General features: G+C 44.5%; 1 protein-coding gene across 1 annotated transcript in view; it reads right to left on the reverse strand.

The window, feature by feature from the left end:
* Positions 1–3983: 3983 nt before the first annotated feature.
* The window catches only part of ACOXL (acyl-CoA oxidase like), a 149835-nt gene continuing 134748 nt past the window's right edge, over positions 3984–19070 (reverse strand). The window contains exon 19 of the mRNA XM_069955182.1: positions 3984–4412. Coding sequence (XP_069811283.1) covers positions 4230–4412 — 183 coding nt within the window. The 3' untranslated portion in view covers positions 3984–4229. The remainder of the gene's footprint in view (positions 4413–19070) is intronic.

The following is a 19070-nucleotide window of genomic DNA, read 5'->3' on the forward strand; positions in this document are numbered from 1 at the left end:
CGGGGGGGGGGGGGGGGGGGGGGGAGGCTGGGAGATTGCTTCTTGAGTACAGAAGGAGGCTTTTTTGGCTGATGAAACCTATTACAGAGTTTCTTAAAATCGCTTATACTACTGATTTCTGCAATAAAAAAAAAAACATGACAGTTACGCTTTAAGTTTAACCCCCCAGGGTTTTTGTCGGTTTTTGCACCCCCCCTCTATTCTAAAAATGACAGCTGCAAATAAAAAACTTGATCACTATTTCCGCTGGCGGCTGCCTAGTTTTGGCTTCATCTCATCTTCATGTTGTATTTGTGCAGTTATGGATTGTTGTAGCATTGACAACTAATGAATATTATAGATGTCTTTGGTTTATCTCGTTTTCATAGAGCATCTTACGTGTTTGGTATATACCGTACAGTATATAGACAGTATCTTTTACCTGATTGCAGATGAAATTTTTCTGTTTCATTGGTTACAGATGGTAAGTGGATTGAGGGTGAAAGAGCTCAACAACACTGACTAGTCTCTTCTATAATCAGGTCTTATAGAGGTATATGGGCCTCTCTATACTAAGACTACTAAGTCTGTTTTATGATGTTCCAATGTACAAGAACAGTTGTGAGATCGGTGGTTTTAGCCACTGTTTTCTAGAGAAAAGAAAATACTCATCTATGTAAGTTCCACAGTAAGAACCAACTAAATAAACATGTTCTCTTTATAAACATTTGTTTATTGCCATTTGTAAAAGGGTAACTACATATATGTGTGTAATATAAATAGATATGTGTCAAAAATACCTGCAAAACTGCACAAATCTAAATACCATGCAAAATGCTTGTACTGTACGTATTATTTTTGTTCCCCCCCCCACACACACACGCACACATGCACACACACACACACACACACAGACACAAAACCTGCACCAAGAAGAGCATGATCAGGCCACCTAAAACACCAAGAATAGAAGGATGTGAGATGGAGGTCTATAGATCATGTATTACCCTTTGTTTATAGGGTCACCTTTGTTTCAAAAAACGTTCCACTGTTTGATGGCCTATGTGATTTGTAACATATTTATAAAATGATTCCTCACCTTATAAAAAATACCATAGAGTCTAGCTTACTAGGCATCTTATTGCTCTGCAACTACTTCCCACTGCTTGTTGTTAGGGGAATTCTGTCTCTAGCAGCAATAGGACCAAGACAAAACACAGGAAGTGGATAGAGTGGCTTAGCTAGTGCTATGCAGGGTAGAGGTCCTGAGCCTTTTCTGCCTCCTTCCATACTATGCCTGACAAGTAAAACAAAACTCCCCCCTCATCTCTGACCACCTACATAAAAAGTTCTTGGTTACTGTTCCTTGTGTAAATACTTGTGCTCTTACTAAGTACACAATGCTGCCTCCTGAATGTAATCCCCTCTCTTTAGTCATCATTATCACCATCAGCAGCAGTACAGCATAAGGCTCCATTATAACTTAGTCAACTGTTCCATTAGCAGTGAGACGGAGATGAAGAGGCTGAGTGTGCGCTGCTGCGTGCGGCTACACCATCATTCTAGTGATCGGCGGGGGTCTCAGCACCGGGACCCCGGCTGATACAAACGCCTAACATGTCACTATGACTTGTCAGAAGTTTGCTTAAATGATAGGTACCTCTTAAATTAACCTTGCCACCTGTGTGTGACAGTAACCACTAAGATTCTGTGCCTCAAAATCATTTACAAAAAAGTGATACATTAGTAAATATGTGGCATTAAAAAAGTGCAAAGTGCAAATGTGCAGAAAATCCTACGATAGATACAGAGTATACAGTATAGTGATGCTGGGGATAGAGGAGATAGATACAGAGTATACAGTATAGTGATGCTGGGGATAGAGGAGATAGATACAGAGTATACAGTATAGTGATGCTGGGGATAGAGGAGATAGATACAGAGTATACAGTATAGTGATGCTGGGGATAGAGGAGATAGATACAGAGTATACAGTATAGTGATGCTGGGGATAGTCAGAGGAGATAGATACAGAGTATACAGTATAGTGATGCTGGGGATAGAGGAGATAGATACAGAGTATACAGTATAATGATGCTGGGGATAGAGGAGATAGATACAGAGTATACAGTATAATGATGCTGGGGATAGAGGAGATAGATACAGAGTATACAGTATAGTGATGCTGGGGATAGAGGAGATAGATACAGAGTATACAGTATAATGATGCTGGGTATAGTCAGAGGAGATAGATACAGAGTATACAGTATAGTGATGCTGGGGATAGAGGAGATAGATACAGAGTATACAGTATAGTGATGCTGGGGATAGAGGAGATAGATACAGAGTATACAGTATAATGATGCTGGGTATAGTCAGAGGAGATAGATACAGAGTATACAGTATAATGATGCTGGGGATAGTCAGAGGAGATAGATACAGAGTATACAGTATAGTGATGCTGGGTATAGAGGAGATAGATACAGAGTATACAGTATAGTGATGCTGGGGATAGAGGAGATAGATACAGAGTATACAGTATAGTGATGCTGGGGATAGAGGAGATAGATACAGAGTATACAGTATAGTGATGCTGGGTATAGAGGAGATAGATACAGAGTATACAGTATAGTGATGCTGGGGATAGAGGAGATAGATACAGAGTATACAGTATAGTGATGCTGGGTATAGAGGAGATAGATACAGAGTATACAGTATAATGATGCTGGGTATAGTCAGAGGAAGAATTCTTTTACAGTGGATGCATCTCAGAAACCCACACATATGAAAATGATGTGAAGTACGAACACGTGTTCACCCACACAGTATAGAAAACCTATGTGGGCAATATGTCACCAAAGAGAAATGTCAAAAAAACATGTGACACAATAAAATGCAGAGAATACGGGGGCATCTCTGCTCTATTGTTGCAGGTGGAGGCTCAGTCCAGAGACCCGAACTAACAGCATCAGAGATGTCCTAGATGTTATTGGGGTCAGTAGACCCACGGCCGGGCCAGGTCAGTCCATCATTATACACAGCAGATGTCTCTCCATATTATACGTATGTTACACTAACCTTGTTGTCTGGGTTTTGTTTTTTCTCTCAGCTAGGAAATCCAGCCGCCGGCCTCTGAAGTGACAGACCGCTTAGCCAATCACTGACTGCAGCCAGTACTCATCACTGACTGCAGCCAGGACCAAGCAGAAGACAGGAAGGTTGCACAGACATCACTAACTATACACACACACACACACACACACACACACATATATATATATAGCCCTTGCTGCACGATTGTTGAGCCGGTGTAATAGATCTAGCAGATTGGCGCTCATTTACTAAAGTGATCGGTCGGAGGACGAAATAACCACCCATCATCGCATCATTTGTGCGGGTGGTAAAATTTATCACTATTAATTGTACAATACATTTACATGGCCACACGAACAATGCAGGGATGGTCTGTGCGGGCCGGCCGCAAATTTATCTGACAGATTTTTGAAGCCAAAGCCAGGAACAGACCATAAACAGGAAACGGGTCATAAAGGAAAGACAGATTTCGCCTCTTTTCAAATACATTCCTGGTTTTGGTTTCCAAAATCTGTCAGATAAATCTGCCTGTGTAAACCAACCATTAAGAAGGCTCAGTAGATCTGCTATGCAGAGGACGCTGGTGATACACCTGACAGTTACCCATCAGTGTTCTGATATCATTATATATACAGAAATTCTGCAAAAAAGAGCAAGAATATCAACTTGCAAACTAAACAGCGGAATCTGGTAAAAAAAAAAAAAAAAAAAGTAAAAATGTAGAAGACCCTATATTGCCTGGTTGTATAGCTATGATGTTTGTAGTGCGATGGGTCACATTGCACAGAGCTCGGGATTATACCCACTACCCACTCGCTATTGGAGGTAGCAGGCCACCATAAGCCCATGATGCTATATATCTGGACACTTTGCTCTTCCCGTCGGGTAAATCAGGCGGCCACTTACATCAATGACTTTTCACAATTTGGTTTATTATGAAAAAGAATCTACTTTAAAATTATAAAAGTCCAGCATTCCGGGTCCTGTTACATTTTTATCTGTGCTTTTTCCTCAATATTAACAATTAAAAGAGGATTGTGTTTTTATTAGAAAGGTAATCGGATCATTTCCTGCATTGCTGAACACAAAGCTTCACCTCTTCTGTGAGTCGCTTTGCTTCAATTGGCCGCAGCGTGTCCACATCCGGCAGGATCGGGTTATAGCTTGGCACCGATTTTCCTTGGCACTTTGTGATCTTCCTTTGGCTCGGGGTAATAAGCCCACTGTGCCCGTGGATTGGGAATGCCAGCGATAGGGGCCTGGATGGTGTCACGTGGTACATTGAAAGCAGAAATAACCTTCAGGGCATCGTCTTTCACCAACCTGCACAGCTCCAGTAACTGTAAAACAAAAATACCATTACATGTGAGGCGCGATAACAGCGAGAGACTCACACTGACTCAATGTCTAAGTAAATAGTACAGAGGGCCCGGCCTGCCCTGCGGGTTACACTGTACATTCAATACTCGGCAGGTTCACGTCTATACTCTCCATTTGGAAATTCTATATTAATAATATGCACTTTGAGGCTACAACCACACAACGTCTTCTTTTGGCCGTTTGATGGACACTTTTTTTTAGACGGACGTCATTTCAAGCCTGCATAATGATCTTTATTTCAAAACAACGGCCGTTATTTGGGCTTGAAATAATAACATCTGTTAATCGTCCAAAAAAGACGTTACGTGGTTGTGGCCTAAGAAGTGGTTTCTAGTAAGAGTCCTATTAGATGAAGCGATTTTTTGTTTTCTCCGATTAACGATAAATGATCTGAAATCATTCACCATATTACACGGAACATATTACATACGGACACAATTATGATCGTAATTACGATTGTTCATATTCTCTAGTATACGGATGATCGTAATTATGAACAAGTGCACATACACCGAAGGATTTGCAAACAATAACAATGATTTTATGGTCGGCTCAAAAGATCCAATCAACGATGCAGGAATAAATTTTCGTTAGCAGGTTTGTGGGTATGAAACAGCTGTTATGTACCTGGAGGTGTTTTGATGCAGATTCTAAAGCCATCCCTTTCCTTTGGATCTGTTGTGCTGTTTCGTAGTAGTAGCCTCACCTGTACATGGTGCACCAGCCTGTCCGCTGGCTCCTTCTGCGCTGCACTAAGTAGTGACTCCTTCTTCCCCAGGCCCAAGGCCGTATACACTGCTACTGCACAGGCTGGGGCAGTAGGCAGTGCAGAAGTAGCCAGCGGGTGGGCAGGGGCATTGACTGGCCAGGGAACACCCCCAGTGCACCAAAGGAGCTCATTTACATATCGTTACTACTAGAGATGGGCGAACCAAACTGATCTGCGCTCATCTCCCCCAGACTGCCGGCTCCGTACACCGTCCAACAAGTGGTGATTTATTTTCTCGATTTCTAATCTGCATGAAGAACAATGTTTGTTTGTTTTTTATTCTCAGAGAACTTTCAGTTGTCAGTCAGAAATACACTTTTACAGCGTGACCTCGGTGGGTGGATTTCCTGGTGACAGTAACCCCGGCTGCCGGCACCGACTGCATAACCATGTATGAATGATTGACATCATGAAGGATCCCACCCGGGCTGCAGGATAACAGGGCACATACACCAGAACTGTGTAATACAGTATAAACACTTCAGAAAGGTTAAACACGAAAAACTAAAAGACGACGAGGATCACAGACTAATAATATTTATATGGCGTACAGCCGCACATCCCCTCCCAATGGAGCCCACTGATGTGCCGCGCTCTTTGGCATCTTGCTTATCTATTACCCATCTGTATCTGAGCTTCTACCAGTAACTTATTACACTACAACTGACACTGAATATGAAAGGGGCGATGCAGGAAGCTTTTACACTTAAGGGACATAGTAAAGAACAAAACACTTACAAAAACATTCAATATCCTCCAGCTCCAGTCACTGCTGCACAGAGGTCATGGTGTCCAGGAAGCAGCGGGGACGAGTGGGGACCAGGACCTGTCAGAGAGGCAGCTGTGGGTATTGGGGTGGGTGAGTATGTTTTCTTTTTATACTTAAAGGGGTTATCCAGCGTTGGAAAAACATGGCTGCTTTCTTCCATAGACAGCACCGCTCTTGTTTCCAGTTTGGGTGCAGGTTTTGCAAATCAGTTCCATTGAAGTGAATGGAGCTTAATTTCAAACCGAACTAGAAGTGAAGTAGAGTCATGTTGTGGATGAAAGTGGACATGTTTTTCTAATGCTGGATAACCCCTTTAAGGGTGCGTTCACACCTACAGGATCTGCAGCAGATCTGCAGCAGATTTGATGCTGTGTTCAGTTATTTAAATGAAATCTGCTGCAGAAAATCAGCTGCAGATCCTGTAGGTGTGAACGCACCATAAAAATATAAATTTAGTCCCCGGACACTAGACCTGTCTAATGCTAAGTTTACACGGAGCAATAATTGGCCCGATCGTACGATTAACGATTTCGAAGTAACAATTTTTTTTTTATAACGATCAGCGTTTAGATGGAACGATATATCGTACAGAAAATTCGTTTTGCGATCGCTTAAGCCTATCTCACACAGGTAAAATCAGTGAACGACTGTTTACACGGAACGATCAGCGAATTTTTTGCGAATGACGATTTAAGAAAATGTTAAAAGATCAAAATGAACGATTTATCGATCGTTCGCCGCGTTTACACGTACGATTATTGTTCGAATTCGATTGTTATCGCGAAAATTCGCCCGATAATCGTTCCGTGTAAATGTAGCATAAGGGTCCGTTTACACACACAGATTATCTGACAGATTTTTGCAGCCAAAACAAGAAATGGATTTAAAAAAAGAGAAATCTCAGTCTTTCCTTTATGACCTGTTCCTTGATTTAGTCCATTCCTGGCTTTGGCTGCAAAAATCTGTCAGATAATCTGTGTGTGTAGACGGACCCTTAGTCACTGTGATCTTCTATATTGTTTCCGTTTGTCCATATGTTCATACGGGGTATTCCACTCAGAATTAATTTTTCATATCTTGCTGCCCTGGCGCAGAACAAACAGCCTATCCTTACCTCTCCGCCCTCCCCCAGTGTCCTCCTGCATCATCTTCGCTCCTCAGCTGAACAATCCTGCCTCCACTGACTGACTCCTCTGGCAGTGACAGCCAATCACTAACTGAGATGGGAGAGTGCAGCGACCAGTGATTGGCTGAGCGGGCTGTCACTGCCAGACGAGTCAGTCAGTGGAGGTGGGATCACTCAGCTGAGGACCGAAGATGATGCAGGAGGACACCGGGGGAGCGCAGAGAGGTAAGAATAGGCTGTTTGTTATGTTCTGTGCCAGGGCAGCAACATATTAAAAATTAATTCTGAGCGGAATACCCCTTTAAAAATTTATTTTTAAGAATTTTGTTTGCACACCACAGCATTTACAGTTTTTCTTGCTTTATCTATATTTCTGTCTAGTTCTAACACATCTCTTGTAATATATAAAGGATGGTGCATGATACATTTAAAGGGGAACTAAAGACAAATCTAACCTGCTGGTATGTCCCTATTGTGCAGGAGACGCTGAGGAGGAAGCTAGGTATCTTATAGTGTGTCTCCGTTAGTATGTCTCTTATAGTGTGTCTCTTATAGTGTGTCTCTTATAGTATGTCCCTTATAGTGTGTCTCTTATAGTGTGTCCCTTATAGTGCGTCTCTTATAGTGTGTCTCCGTTAGTATGTCTCTTATAGTGTGTCTCTTATAGTGTGTCTCTTATAGTATGTCCCTTATAGTGTGTCTCTTATAGTGTGTCCCTTATAGTGCGTCTCTTATAGTGTGTCTCTTATAGCATCTCTTATAGTATGTCTCTTATAGTATATCTCTTATAGTGTGTCTCTTATAGTATGTCCCTTATAGTGCGTCTCTTATAGTGTGTCCCTTATAGTGCGTCTCTTATAGTGTGTCTCTTATAGCGCGTCTCTTATAGTGTCTCTTATAGTGCGTCTCTTATAGTGCACAACTACAGAGGAGGAGGGAGGTATAAAGTATGGGGGGAATAACAACAGAGAGGAGAGGTATATATTATGTGGGGGGAACAACTACAGAGGGGGGGAGGTATACAGTATGGGGGGGACAACTACAGAGGAGGAGGGAGGTATAAAGTATGGGGGGACAACTACAGAGGAGGAGGAAGGTATACAGTATGGGGGGAACAACTACAGAGGGGGGGAGGTATACAGTATGGGGGGGACAACTACAGAGGAGGAGGGAGGTATACAGTATGGGGGGAACAACTACAGAGGGGGAGGAGGTATACAGTATGGGGGGAGAACTACAGAGGAGGAGGGAGGTATACAGTATGGGGGAGGGAGGTATACAGTATGAGGGGGAACTACAGAGGAGGAGGGAGGTATACTGTATGGGGGTGACAACTACAGAGGGGGGAGGGAGGTATACGGTATGGGGGGGCAACTACAGAGGGGGGAGGGAGGTATACAGTATGGGGGGAAGAACTACAGAGGGGGGAAGGAGGTATACAGTATGGGGGGACAACTACAGAGGGGGGAAGGAGGTATACAGTATGGGGGGGACAACTACAGAGGGGGAGGGAGGTATACAGTATGGGGGAACAACTACAGAGGGGGAGGGAGGTATACAGTATGGGGGGACAACTACAGAGGGGGGAGGGAGGTATACAGTATGGGGGGAAGAACTACAGAGGGGGGAAGGAGGTATACAGTATGGGGGGACAACTACAGAGGGGGAGGGAGGTATACAGTATGGGGGGACAACTACAGAGGGGGAGGGAGGTATACAGTATGGGGGGACGACTACAGAGGGGGGAGGGAGGTATACAGTATGGGGGGAAGAACTACAGAGGGGGGAAGGAGGTATACAGTATGGGGGGACAACTACAGAGGGGGAGGGAGGTATACAGTATGGGGGAACAACTACAGAGGGGGAGGGATGTATACAGTATGGGGGGAACAACTACAGAGGGGGGAGGGAGGTATACAGTATGGGGGGCCAACTACAGAGGGGGAGGGAGGTATACAGTATGGGGGAACAACTACAGAGGGGGAGGGATGTATACAGTATGGGGGGAACAACTACAGAGGGGGGAGGAAAGTATACAGTATGGGGGGAACAACTACAGAGGGGGGAGGGAGGTATACAGTATGGGGGAACAACTACAGAGGGGGAGGGAGGTATACAGTATGGGGGGGACAACTACAGGGGGGAAGGTATACAGTATGGGGGGGAACTACAGTATGGGGGGGATAACTACAGAGGGGGAGGGAGGTATACAGAATGTGGGGGAACAACTACAGAGGGGGAGGAGGTATACAGTATGGGGGGGAGAACTACAGAGGGGGAGGTATACAGTATGGGGGGGAACAACTACAGAGGAGGAGGGAGGTATACAGTATGGGGGGAACTACAGAGGAGGAGGAAGGTATACTGTATGGGGGGGACAACTACAGAAGGGTAGGGAGGTATACGGTATGGGGGGGGCAACTACAGAGGGGGAGGGAGGTATACAGTATGGGGGGGGACAACTACAGGGGGGAAGGTATACAGTATGGGGGGGAACTACAGTATGGGGGGATAACTACAGAGGGGGAGGGAGGTATACAGAATGGGGGGGGACAACTACAGGGGGGGAGGTATACAGTATGGGGGGAAACTACAGTATGGGGGGATAACTACAGAGGGTGAGGTATACAGTATAGGGGAACAATTATAGAGGGGGAGGGAGGTATACAGTATGGGGGGAACAACTACAGAGGGGGAGGGAGGTATACAGTATGGGGGGGGGGAACAACTACAGAGGGGGGAGGGAGGTATACAGTATGGGGGGGGGGAAACAACTATAGAGGGGGAGGTATACACAGGGGCGGTCTTGGCATTTCTGGGGCCCCAAGCGAAGTTATGTCTGGGGCCCCCCCTCGACACGCGTTCCAAAACAATAGACCGCTGTGTGTTGCCCCCAGTAGTATATACCCTTTGTGCGCTACCGCCAGTAATATATACTCCTTGTGTGCTGCCCCCAATAGTATATACCCCTTGTGTCCTGCCCCCAGTAGTATATACCCCTTGTTTCCTTCCCCTAGTAGTATATAGACCCCTGTGTGTTCCCCCAGTTATATATAGCCCCCTCGTGTGCTCCCCCAGAAGTATATAGACCTCCTGTGTGCTGCCCCAGTTGCATATAGACCCCCTGTGTGCTGCCCCCAGTTGTATATACCCCTTGTGTGCTCCCCCACTAGTATATAGCCCCCCTGTGTGCTCCCCCACTTGGATATAGATCCCTGTGTGCTCCTCAAGTAGTATATAAACCCCCTGTGTGGTTCCCCAAGTAGTATACATACCCCTGTGTGCTCCCCCAATTATATATAGACCACCTCTGTGCCTCACAAGTAGTATATAGACCCCCTGTATGTTCTGCCAGTAGTATATAGACCCCCTGTGTGCCCCACCAGTAGTATATAGACCCCCGTGTGCTCCCCCAGTAGTATATAGCCACCCTGTGTATTCCCCCAGTAGTATATAGCCCCCCTGTGTTCTCCCCGAGTAGTATATAGCTCCTCTGTGTGCTCCCCCACTTGGATATAGACCTCCCGTGTGCTCTCCAAGTTGTATATAGACCCCATTCTGCTGCCCCAAGTAGTATATAGACCCCCTGTGTGCTGCCCCCAGTAGTATATAGACCCCTCTGTGAAGCCCCAGTAGTCTATAACCCCCCTGTGTGCTCCCCCCATTTATACAGACCCCCGATGTGCGCTCCCCCAGTTAAACAGACCCCTGTGTGCTCCACCTCCCATATAGTATATAACACAATAAAACAAACACTTATACTCACCTGGGTCCGGGCGTCTCCTCTCCTCTTCACTCCTGTGGCTGCAGGAAGGGTTTTCCCTGCGAAAACAAGAGGCTGCACTCCCCTTGTCCTGGCGCCGATGCTCCAGTGATGTCACTGGAGCGCCGGCACCACAAGGACAGAGCTGCCACTTGTGACCGCAGGGAAAACCCTTCCTGCGGCCACAAGAGTGAGTGACAGGAAGGGAGCCAATGTCTGCCGCCCTGTCAGTGCTGCTGCATGTAACTATGAGCGCTCATTACGAGTGCTCATAGTTACAGTTCATATGGCAGCAGCGAGCGGGGCAGCGGTCCTGTCCAGCGGTCTTGAGCACAAGAGCGGGGCGTGGGGGCCCCCCTGGATGTTGGGGGCCCCAAGCGATCGCTTGGGGTGCTTGGTGCCAAAGACCGCCACTGGGTATACAGTATGGGGGAACAACTACAGAGGGCATACGGTGTTTCTCTAAAAATAAGCTACCCCAGCCCTATCCTACCCCTAATATGAGCCCTCACCCTGTCTTATTCTCGGAGCAGGAGATGAGACTTGGCTGGAGCGGCTGGAGACATCTGTAAGATGCATCACCTATTACTAAGCAGCAGCCTGAACAGACTTTGGCTTCTGCCTCGGCCGAGACATCGTTCATAAAATTGATTCCCTTTAAGGATGATCTATTACAAGAATAGGATAAGGTTTGTGCAGCTTGTTCTAATAAGGCCGCAGCCATTTCTTCACAGCTAGAATATTAGATCCTTGCTGGAAACTTCTTGATGTTTAGTATAAAGCTTTCACACTCTTTTATAAACTTCCAGGGTTGAAGCCCTTTCATCTGGATGATGACTTCATAAAAAGATTAAAAGGGAAAAATTTTAACAACTTTCCTGGTATAAAAAAAAGAATATGACAAAGAATTGTCAAAACCACAGGATAAAGGAGAACTCCGAACAAAGTGATAGTATTTCCTCTGATTGCTGCACAGACATCTCTATAGCTTCTATATCAAGGATATATTCAGATGATCATACTGCAAAATGGATTATTACTATGGACCCCATTATATAACTGCAGCAGATCTAATTCTATCCATATCAGCTTAGGAAATAAAATTGACAAAAAGGACGTGTTTGGTTAAAGGGGTACTCCAGCAAAAATGTTTTTCTTTCAAATCAAATGCTGCTAGAAAGTGCCAGAGATTTGTAATTTACTTCAATTTAAAAATCTCCAATCTTCCAGTACTTTTCAGCTGCTGTATGTCCTGCAGGAAGTGGTGTATTCACTCCAGTCTGACACAGTGCTCTCTGCTGCCACCTCTGTCCATGTCAGGAACTGTCCAGAGCAGCAGCAAATCCTCATAAAAAACCTCTGCTGCTCTGGACAGTTCCTGACATGGAGAGAGGTGGCAGCAGAGAGCACTGTGTCAGACTGGAGAGAAGACACCACTTCCTGCAGGACATACAGCAGCTGATAAGTAATGGAAGACTAAAGATTTTTTTTTAATAGAAGTTAATTACACATTTCTGGAACTTGCTGGGACCTTTAAAGAGTCACTGTCGTATTTTTTTTTTTTGCAGAAATCAATAGTCCAGGCGATTTTAAGAAACTTTGTAATTGGGTTTATTAGCCAAATCTGCCATTATCTGCATGTAAAAAGCCTTTTCCCAGGTCCCCCCCTCCTTCCTCTTTTTCATCCACTCTGAAAAATCTGAAAATTGTGACTTGTTGCAGGAGACGTCCCCTGTCTGCTCTATGGAGAGGGGAGGGGGGAGGAGGAAGGAGGGAGTTAGCCGGCAGCAGAAAGCAGATAACAGAGGATTACAGGCACGGAGCTGGGTGACAGCTGTAATCCGAGCTCAGACAGGTCACTAGTGATGGTCAGAACAGATATCCCTTGAGGGATTTGTAGATTAACTCTTTGTTGTCCTGTTTTGGTCTTTTCTTTAGCTCTCTCCATAGGAGAACAATGAAGACAGGGGGGAGAGCTTCAAACTGCTTTTTCATGATAAAAATGCATTTTTCGGATAATAAACCCAATTACAAAGTTTCTTAAAATCGCCTGGACTATTGATTTCTGCAAAAAAAAAATTCACGACAGTGACACTTTAATAATTGCAGGTCCGATATCTCCTCTAAGAATCGTGATTTTCCCAACATAGTGCCTCTTTTCCCATGTGTGGTCCGGACCCCTTAACAGTGGATTGTTGGGGTCTCTGAGGCCACATGACAACTTAGCAGCAAGCGATGTCTAATTTTGGACAAGGCATGATGGGTCATGTAGTTTCCATAGCTTTGCTCTGCAGACAGTGATGTGAGACAGAAGTCGGGAAAACACTAGAACGTGAATATATTGGGGTTATACTGCAGCTCTTTAAAGTGACCCTGTACCCACAATCTGCCCTTCCCAAACCCCTTATACCTTCGGATAGCTGCTTTTAATCCAAGATCTGTCCTGGGGTCCGTTCGGCAGGTGATGCAGTTATTGTCCTAAAAAAATACTTTTAAACTTGCAGCCCCGTGCCAAACGGGAGTATCTGTACCCTAACTTTGCAGCACCCCTCCGTCACTCCTCCCCACCCTCTTCATCATTAGGAATGCCACTAAAACATTTTCTACATTCTGAACATTACACAGGTCCTTAATGATCCAGCCCATGTGCCGGGCTGCCACAGGTGGGGAATAGGAGACAATCTGCCTGGAGCATTCCTAATGATGAGGAAGGTGGGGAGGAGGGACGGAGAGGTTAGGCAAAGTTAGGGCAGATACGCCTGTTTGGCATGGGGCTTCAAGTTTAAAAGCATTTTTTTAAGGGCAATAACTGCATCACCTGCCGAACGGCCCACAGGACAGATCTTGGATTAAAAGCAGCTATCCAAAGGTACAAGTGGTTGGGGGGGTCAGATTGTGGGTACAGAGTCGCTTTAACAATTAGGAGTGTGTGGGTGGGTGGGGGGATTCTTGAAATATTTCTTATTTATCTTGGAGCTTTTCTCGGGTGCTCGCAGAGTAGTATCATCCGTGAGTCTCGTGTCCTGCAGGATAGGTTCCCGTGAAGCATGCATATTCTTCTGATGACTCCGCTCTCCATGAGAAAGTGTATATTTGAGGCAGAATAGTTAGTCAGACAAGTGACAGCGCTACGGGAATAACAGGAAGTTACAGACTATGTGTGTAGTGTGTGGGCATGTGAAAAGAACGTCCTCTGTACGACACTCTGCCATCTATGGAGTAAGCTGCTCAGGCTGGGTCTACACTGCGTTTTTGCAACAAAAAAAAAAACAGCCGAAGACACAGATACATTTGTGTGCAACCATTTTTCCATTGACTTCTATTATTAAAAAAAAAAAAAAAGGATCATACACAAAAGTCGACCACATGATTGTGTACACTAAATGCCCGGACACACAAAAAAGGGATGAAAAGAAAAACAGACTGCAAAAACGCAGTGTGAACCCGGATGAATTCCCTATATTCCATTTCATAGTAAAGGTTCCTGTCTATCAGTATTCTGTAGTGTAAGTACATCTCCAGCAATTATACTATGACACTGTTCCTAAGAGATTGCTTGTTCATCGGCTGACCGCTGACCGTTTTACATGAGCCAATTCAGAGGAGTAAGGCTACATTCACACACTCCATTTACACCAGGGATGGGAACCTTCTGCCCTACAGCTGATGTAAAACTACAACTCCCATCATGCCTGTAGAGCCAATGCTAAAGCTGTCCAGTCATGATGAGAAATGTAGTTTTGCATCAGCTGGAGGACGGAAGGTTCCCCATGCCCGGTAAATACGGACCACGCACGGACTGTATGCAACGGACCAAACTATCGGAACTCACTGCATCATAATTCATTACAAATGTATTGAGCTCCGGAACAGTTAAAGGTTTGCGCTGTAGAACGGACCTGGAACGTGGGGATGTGGCCTAAGGCTGCTGCCAATGGAACAGGTCTCCTCCTGCTACATAGAGTAGTGCTGCGAGCTAAGCTTCTTCTGGCTCTATCAATCAGTAGGACACTTTAAGTGATGCTTGTGCCTAATAAACCGGTATCCAGGAGAGCAGACGGTCAGCTCAGATCCACTTTGCCACCAAAATAGTGGATTTGCAGGCAGATTTTTTTTACCACCATGCACACTGAATTGTTCATCTCTACCTACTAGTTGTTCTGGTAGACGACTGATCAAGTGTGATGTAACATAGTAATATGCAAGGTCTATTTAAATCAATGGGTGACCATGTAATACATGGTAACACAGCCTTCCAGAGCTAGAGACTCTTTGCAATTTGAAGACCTAAGAGGGCGGCCCCTTCTACAAACATATATCTCCTAGACCAGGGATGGGGAACCTTCGGCCCTCCAGTCGTTACAATTCCCATCATGGCCGGACAGCTAAAGCTTTGGATTTGGCTGTCCAGACATGATGGGAATTGTAGTTTTGTAACAGCTAGAAGACCTGGATTTGATGAAGATCCAGTTTTTGCACTCAATTTTTTTTTTTTTTTTTGCACACTCCCACCTTTTTTTTGCACAAAACTGAGCTTTTGCAAACAATTTGTGCAATTTTATCAAACTCCAATCACTTCAGTAAGGAAAAACTTTGGTGTATGCTCTCATGTCCTGACTGATCTACGTTCACATCCCAATGACGGCCGATGACGGTGCTGTGTTATGTGGTTGGATATCAAAGCAGTTAAAGCTGGCAGCAAAGACAGATTTAGTGTTTGTAGTAGAGTCCCAAGTTTTCTTTAAGTCCCTGCAGGTTATTACTCCCATATGTTTGCAGGCCAGGCTTTCATGTCTCCCTTTGAATTCGAGCCCTGTAAACGGCGCAGCTTCTAACCTGTGACTCATCCGCACTTTCTCGTTCCCATGCAGCTATGAGCCGGCTCTGGCAGGGATATTGACAAGTGAAATGAGGGATTTGAGGCAAACAATAGAGAGGAGCCTGTGATGAACTTTAGTTGTAGTGAGAGAATTCACACATAGATGCTTAGGCTGCACTCTGCTTTGTTCTTCCGGCTCTCCCAAGAGGTCCGTTCTATTATTAGCCTTGTAGCTGCCATCTGCACAGGCTTTGCTTATTTGGGCCGACGCAGCGTCACCTCCAGGGACAGGTTAATGAAATCCAATAATCACAATTCAGATCTGAAACGTTTAAATATCCCAGATGTAAGAATACTGTACGGTGCTAAAACAATGTAATGACTGACAATGATGGAAAACAATGCTCCCGAAGGAGGCGCTGTATATTGGAGATAGAATTAACTCTCTTACATAGGATGAGGGACAACACGGCTTCAGTGAAGGGTCCAGGGTGCAGAAAGAAGCCACCGCAGTGATACCCAGAGAATAGGCTGCAGACCTCACCTACAGCATATACCTATACTTACACATATAGCAGGGATGGGAAACCTGCCGCTAAACTACAACTCCCATCATGCCTGGACAGCCAAAACTTTAGCTTATCTCACACGTCCAACCATGATGGGAGGTGTAATTTTGCAGCAGCTGGAGGGCGGAAGGTTCCCTACCCCTGACATTTAGAATCCCTTCAGTTCAGGTATTGAGACTCCGGGCCCGTGTGCACATTGGTTATTGGATAACTGATCACATGCTAGTGGCCAAAGGAGTCCATTATCTGCTGAATCAGGCCGATCCGGTCAAATATCGCTCCGTGTAATTAAGACAACGGTCATCTGAGGAGAAGATCATTGACTAGTCGATGTCTTTCAACAAGTCTAAACATCATCGGCCGCTGGCCGTGCTTCGCTGTGTGTAGTAGTAAAGCATGGCTGACAGCTGATATTAAGAAAATAATAAGGATTATACTTACCTGTCCGGGCTCCCCTGGTATCCTCCTGCCCATTTCCCACAGCAGCTGCTGAAGTATCTGAAGCAGTCTCTACAGCGACCGGCCGCTCAACAGCCAGTAATAAGCCGAGCGGCCTGTCACTGCAGAGACTCCTTCAGATGCTTCAGCTATGGCTGTGGTGAGAAAGGAAAAAGCAGGAGCATGGATAGGTGAGTATAACCTTTATTTTGTTCTACATAACGCAAGAGCTGCACAGACATTACTAAAGATACCCGTGCAGCCCTTACACACTATCCACACCATGGTCATTTAAGCGGCCTGTCCTGATCTATGTTCATACAACATTTAAAACTTTAAGTAAATAACGGCCACAGATAACGTGATATTACTGATCATTATTTGCAGCTATAAAATAACAGATGATATTTCACCTAAAAAGAGACAGTGGGAACAAAGCCTAAAAGGGAGTCGTTATATTACCTTTTCCTTAATGTTTCCTGAACTGAAAAAGACGGTATGCACTAATGTGGCTGAACACGTTATGTAAGATCAAGCACCATGATTTCTCATTGTGTTTTTATTATTTTTTGTGTGGCCAGAAGTATTAAAAGAGTACTCCGGGAGAAAATGATCATTTACCTCTATTAAAAAATCATCTGCTGTATGTCCTGCAGGAAATGGTGTATTCTCTCCAGTCTGACACAGTGCTCTCTACTGCCACCTCTGTCCATGTCAGGAACTGTCCAGAGCAGGAGAGGTTTTCTATGGGGATTTGCTGCTGCTCTGGACAGTTCCTGACATGGACAGAGGTGGCAGCAGAGAGCACTGTGTCAGACTGGAGAGAATACACCACTTCCTACAGGACATACAGCAGCTGATAATACTGGAAGAGATTTTTAACAAAAGTAAATTACATACCTCTTGCACTTATTAGGACCAGTTGATTTGAAAGAAAAAAAAAAAATCACTGGAGTAACTCTAAGTTCTACAGTACAGTTCTACAATAAATACAATAAACTATTGCGTTTTTGTGGCTTTTTTTGCACTTTGGTCTGTGTTCTTCTTTCCATAGGAGATAATGAAGTAAATTTTAAAAATTGCTTGTAGAAAAAGAAAAAAAATAAACTTCTATCAATGCTTTATTATGTGAGTATAATAATATCCATAACAAAGGAAAATAATAAAACACATTTAACCCAGCAAAACCTTTATCCAATCCTTAAGTCTTTTCTGACATGTTTTATGCCTCACACCCTCCACACCCAAATCACATGACCTGAGCACACAGCAGCCACACATCAGGAAGGTTTTTTACAATTCCAATTCATTTTCTACTATTAAATGTTATAAGAGAAAGTATATTAGGGCCAGGATCGATATAACATTAGCAGAAATTGAAATATAAAATCCACATCCCTGCACAGAGTATATAGAGATAGATAGTATAATAAATTATATATAATCTCATCATGGACTGTGGATGTTACTGTAGCTGCAGTTGCCTTTTCCTTTATATCAGAGGAGAAACACTTCCAGTCCATAGGGATGTACGGGGATGTATATGGATGTATGGTGATGTATATGGATGTACAGGGATTAGAGATGAGCGAACCGGGTTTGGGTCGATCCGAACCCGAACTTTCGGCATGTGATTAGCGGTGGCTGCTGAACTTTGATAAAGCCCTAAGGCGATGTGGGAATCGTGGGAATCATGGATATAGTCATTGGCTGTATCCATGTTTTCCAGACAACCTTAGAGCTTTATCCAAGTTCAGCAGCCCCAGCTAATCAAATACCGAACGTTCGGGTTCGGATCGACTCAAACCCAGTTCTCTCATCTCAAACAGGGATGTATATGGATGTACGGTGATGTATATGGATGTATGTGGATGTACGGTGATGTATATGGATGTATGTGGATGTACGGTGATGTATATGGATGTATGTGGATGTACGGTGATGTATATGGATGTATGTGGATGTACGGTGATGTATATGGATGTATGTGGATGTACGGTGATGTATGTGGATGTACGGTGATTTATGTGGATGTACGGTGATGTATATGGATGTATGTGGATGTACGGTGATGTATGTGGATGTACGGTGATTTATGTGGATGTACGGTGATGTATATGGATGTATGTGGATGTACGGTGATGTATAGGGATGTATATGGATGTATGTGGATGTACGGTGATGTATAGGGATTAGAGATGAGCGAACCGGGTTCGGGTCGATCCGAACCCGAGCGTTCGGCATGTGATTAGCTAGGGCTGCTGAAGTTGGATAAAGCCCTAAGGTTGTCTGGAAAACATGGATACAGCCAGTGACTATATCCATGTTTTCCACATAGCCTTAGGGCTTTATCCAACTTCAGCAG

Source organism: Dendropsophus ebraccatus, chromosome 15 (assembly GCF_027789765.1).
Source record: "Dendropsophus ebraccatus isolate aDenEbr1 chromosome 15, aDenEbr1.pat, whole genome shotgun sequence".
NCBI classification, from domain to species: domain Eukaryota; kingdom Metazoa; phylum Chordata; class Amphibia; order Anura; family Hylidae; genus Dendropsophus; species Dendropsophus ebraccatus.